At 35.1% G+C, this 5,000-nt stretch overlaps 1 protein-coding gene across 13 annotated transcripts in view; it reads left to right on the forward strand.

Annotated features, from left to right (window-relative positions):
- The window catches only part of LOC124956325 (diacylglycerol O-acyltransferase 1), a 136,709-nt gene that overhangs the window by 126,097 nt on the left and 5,612 nt on the right, over positions 1–5,000 (forward strand). For all 13 annotated transcript variants that reach the window (XM_047512002.1, XM_047511996.1, XM_047511998.1 and 10 more), the window contains one exon: positions 4,299–4,477. In XM_047512002.1, the coding sequence (XP_047367958.1) occupies positions 4,299–4,477 (179 nt within the window). The remainder of the gene's footprint in view (positions 1–4,298; positions 4,478–5,000) is intronic.

A 5,000-nucleotide genomic window follows, 5' to 3' on the forward strand; every position in this document is an offset into this window, starting at 1 on the left:
GGAGGAGAAGGCAAGTCGCCTTTTCTCGCGAGCTTTTATCCCCCGTCTCTCTTATTCGCCCGCGGCTGGGCTGTCCCAAAGGAGGAATACCATTAATACGTACCTACCCTACCCTGCCTCTTTCTCCTCTCCACCTGTATAGCCCCATATCTCCTCCTTTCCCTGCTACACAGGGCCCTGTCTATCTAACTCTTCTTCTTTTTATTCTTCTTCTTCTTCTTCTTCTTCTTCTTCTTCTTCTTCTTCTTCTTCTTCTTCTTCTTCTTCCATCTCCTCTTCCTCTAATTCAACTCTCTTTTACTATCTACCTCTAACGTATGTCAGTACTAATACGTTTGTATATGTATGTACGTACGTACATACTTTAATACGTATGTACATATGTATGATACATAGATATATACACATAGATAGGATGATACTTGTACACATTTAGAAAGCTTTACGTTACTTTCTACTATATCTTGGTTGACTATCTCTCTCTCTCTCTCTCTCTCTCTCTCTCTCTCTCTCTCTTTCTCTCTTTTACTCTCTCTCTCTCTCTCCTCCTCTTTCTCTTTCTCTTTCTCTTTCTCTTTCTCTTTCTCTTTCTCTCTCTTGTTCGTATCAATACTCTCATCAATAATGCAGATATATTGGATTTAAGGAATATCGACAGATCGACGATATCTTTGTGTAGATGATATGACGGGAAACGTATTTCTTTGATGATAGAAGAAAGAAGAATGAAGAATGAGGATATAACGAAAAACGCAAAGAAAGGGGGAAGAAAAATAAAAATAATAAAAGAAATGAATAAAAAGAGAAAAAAAAAAAAGAGAGAGAGAAAAGAGAAAAAAAAGAAATTACGAACGAAAGAGATAACGACGAAGATAAAAAAAAAAAAAAAAAAGAAAGAAAAAGAAAAAATAGAAGAAGGAGAATAGGAGGAAGAGGAGGAGCAAGGGAAAAAAAAATTAAAGGATATAAAAGTGGTGCATACTTGCCCATGCATATTGCGTAAGTCGAGTATCTCCTATCTCTCTCTGTCTCTCTCTCTCTCTCTCTCTGTCTCTCTCTCTCTCTCTCTCTCTCTGTCTCTCTCTCTCTCTTTCTCTATCGCTCTGACAGTTCATGTACGAGCCACGTATGTAACATTACGTGGCTAATCGATATTTTCCATTTTCTTCTCGTTCCTTGCCGACCACCCTCCCTCATCACCTCTCTCGTACACTCAACTGTCTCTTGCCTGTTTACTCCCATATCTCTATCTCTCTCTCTCTCTCTCTCTCTCTGCGCTCCTTCTTGCTTCTTTCTTTCTCTTCTTTTTTTTTTTTGTCGACCGTCCCACGGGCATAGAGAACGTGCACTATCTCCCAGGTACCTTTTGCCTGTCTTACCGCTTACTATATGCGCAATCTGAAACGATTATTAACATATGAACTTCCTTCCTCCCTCTTCCCCCCCCTCTCTCTTTCTCTCTCTATATTGTCTTTCATGAATATACCATTACGTGGATAAGTATGATTGGAAATGTTTCATAACCTAAGAGTGTACTTCTTCTTTTTCCTTACTTCTTTTCCCCTTCTTCTTTTTTCTTTTTGTTTTCTTTTTTTTTTTTTTTTTTTGTACTTTTTTTCTCCCCCTTCTTTCCCGACAAACCATAAGAAGTATCGATCACGCATCGGGAAGGGATATTTAAATTATTACTATGTATACCTATGTACATGCGTATGTTTAGATTGAAAATTAGAGTCTTTGTTTTAAGTCACACGTGGTCCACTCTCATTCCCTACCTTTTCCCCCGTTTTCTTTTTTATCCCCTTTTTTTTTTTTTTTTTATTTTTTTTTTTTCTTTTCTTTTCTTTTCTTTTCTTTTCTTTTCCTTTGTCGATCCGTCGTTTAATATCAAATATTGTGACAATTCTTTTCTTACGACAATTCGACTAAATAAGACAGTCATTAATATATCGTTTCTTTGCTTATCTTTTCCTTTCGTAAAGAAAAGAATTTATTATTAGAATGATATATAAATTATTATCGCGATGTGTTTACTTATTCTAAGTAATTATATTATTATATTATACAATTAGAAATGAAACTATTGATCTATCTGTAATCGTAATATTGATCGTATATATAGAAAAGCGTTATATTTTTATTTATTTATTTTTTTTTTTTTTCCCAATTAACAATCTCACTGTCAATTATGATTTCGATAATTATAAAAGTAAAGAAAAAGATTTGAAATCTTTTATTCCGTCGCTTTCGACGGTTCTAACGTCGAACGATAGTATTAATAGATTTTACGATGCCATATTATTTCGTATAATTGAATAAAAGGAAAGGAAGAACGAAAAAAAAAAAAAAAAAAAAAAAAAAAGAAAGAAAAAGAAAGTTCTCAAGAAAAAAGAAAAGAAAAAGAATAAGAAAGAAAGAGAGAGAGAGAAAAAAACAAAAAAAAACATATAAACGGAGCGAACGAAAATCCACGATAAAAAAAAAAAAAAAAAAAAAATGAAAGAAAAGAAAAGAACGAAGAAAGGAGGGAAGAAAAAGAGAAGAAAAACAAATTGCGAAGACGTTCGAAGCTTATTTTATTTCTCAAGATAGCGCGGAGAGAGAAAATCTTGGAAAAGAGAGGAGATTGTGGCGGGTGATATAAGGTAAAAGGAAAAAAAAAAAAGAAGAAGAAGAAGAACAAGAAGAAGAAGAAAGAGTAGGAAAAAGAAAGATGAGAGGTAGGGGGGGTGAAGAAGAACGGAAAAAAAAACAGAGGAAAAAGAAAATAACGAAGAAGGTAAGGGAGAAAAAAAAATATAGAGGGAAAAAAAAGCAGAGAAAAAAATAAAAAAAAAAAAAGAAATACGGGGCAAAGGGGAGATAGGAAAGATAGATAGAAAGAAAGAAAGAGAGAGAGAGAGAGAGAGAGAGAGAGAGAGAGAGAGAGAGAGAAAATGAGGCTCAAAGAACGATAAGAAATCTTTCGTCGCGAAAAGACATTTCCTTTTGAGATAGCCTCTGGTCAAAAGAGGGGTTTCCCTCAACTCCCACTCACTCCCACTGCAAGTTTCTCATGATACTCCTCCCTTTTCGTCGTCAAGAGAAGAAGGAGGAAGAGAAGGAGGAGGAGGGGGAGGTTTCGTCAAGGAGGTATCTCAAACGATTCAACTCTGTTTCTCAGTTTCGTCCGTTTACTCGGCTCGAAACTCACTGGTAGCCATGCCAGGACAAACGAAATTAAAACGTCGAGCTAAGTTCTCCGTCCGTGAAGGCAAAGATAAAGAAAGGAAGAAATAAAGAAAAAAAAAAAAAAGGGAAAAAGGACAAAGACAAAGAGCAAGAAGGAAATAGAAACAGAAACAAAGAGAAGATGGAGAGAGAGAGAGAGAGAGAGAGAGAGAGAGAGAGAGAGAGAGAGAGAAAGAGAGATAGAGTGAGAGATAGTTAAAGTAAGAAGGAAGGATGCTGACGAAGTAGAATGCTTCGACTTCCAGGTTGCCGAAAAGGACCCTTCTGTATCTTTCCACAAATGTGCTACGAATGCCTTCGGGCGGCAGTCAAGAGACTTGACCTTTGTACCGGGCCTGCATTATTAAGTCCTTTGCTCGGTGCAAAAGGGACCGCGGAAGCACGTGAATGATGCCGCGAGTCGAAAGCACCTGGTAAATGGGATGATGCGGAAAGGGAAGGGTTCGGGGTGGGATGGGAGGAGGAGGAAGAGGTAGTGGTGGTGGTGGTGATGGTGGTGGTGGTGGTGGTTGGAGCTTGGAAAACGTGGAAAGGGTATATATACTAGCCAGACTCGTAAAAGGCATCCCGAATGAAATAACTTCCAAATTCTTGTTAACGGATAATTCCTCGAAAGTATGCATCTACCAAAGGGTATCCTTGGTCTGTTCCCTTCATTGCGTTTGTCTTTGACCTTACCTCTCCTCTCCTCTCCTCTCCTCTCCTCTGCTCTCCTCTCCTATACTCTACTTTACTCTACTATCCTATTCTCTATGCTATCCTCTTCTTTTATTCTCATTCCTTTCTTAATTTCGAGTCGAATGATTTCAAGTAGCGTCATCCAACTTTTGACGCATTTTTATCTGAATTTTTTCTTCTTTCATGAACTTTTCTTTTCCTTTCTATTTTCTTCTTTTCTTCTTTTCTTTTTCTTTTGCTTCTATCGATTTTAATTATTCCTCGTCATTAACACATTTTTGATTGATTACTTGGCCATAAGGTGATAGAGAACGGCTAAGCCTGGAATGTGTTGTTTATCAATTCACGCAAATTTATTTTGATAAAAAAATAATTCATTATTATTTCAGATACCGAATCATTTGATGTGGCTATGCTTCTTCTATCTGATATTTCACTCGTATTTAAATTTGATGGGCGAATTATTACACTTCGCCGATCGAAATTTTTATTGCGATTGGTGGAATTCGAATAATATCGATACGTTTTGGAGAAGTTGGAATATGCTGGTACATAGATGGGCCGTAAGGTGAGTTTAATAATACCATTAATATATCGTTTTATAACTTTGAATTATTATCGATCGTGAAGTGTGGGATAAAAGTAAATATTATCATTACGAAGCCGTGAATGTATATACCGTATATAAAGTATATATATATTATATATATATATATAAACATAAAAAAAAAGAAAAACCACATTCAATTTTTCATTTGATAGATTTAAGAACGAATCGATTGTTTTAATATTAAGATATAATAAATAGAAATGAAAGTTTCTATTAGAAAATATTTATTAGTTAAGAAGAATAAAGTTTTATTATGAAAAAAAAAAAAAAAAAAATTAATATATATATATATATATATATATATATCTGATAGGGTAGGTTATTATAATTACTTTATACATCGTTGGTATATCTAATCCAAGTAAGTACGATAGTTTATAATTACGTTATCCGTCTGCTCTACTGGAGATAAGAAGAAGAACAAGAACAAGAATAAGCATAAGAAGAAGAATAAGAATAAGAAGAAGAACAAGAATAATAA

The sequence above is a fragment of the Vespa velutina genome, chromosome 21 (assembly GCF_912470025.1).
Source record: "Vespa velutina chromosome 21, iVesVel2.1, whole genome shotgun sequence".
Classification (NCBI taxonomy): domain Eukaryota; kingdom Metazoa; phylum Arthropoda; class Insecta; order Hymenoptera; family Vespidae; genus Vespa; species Vespa velutina.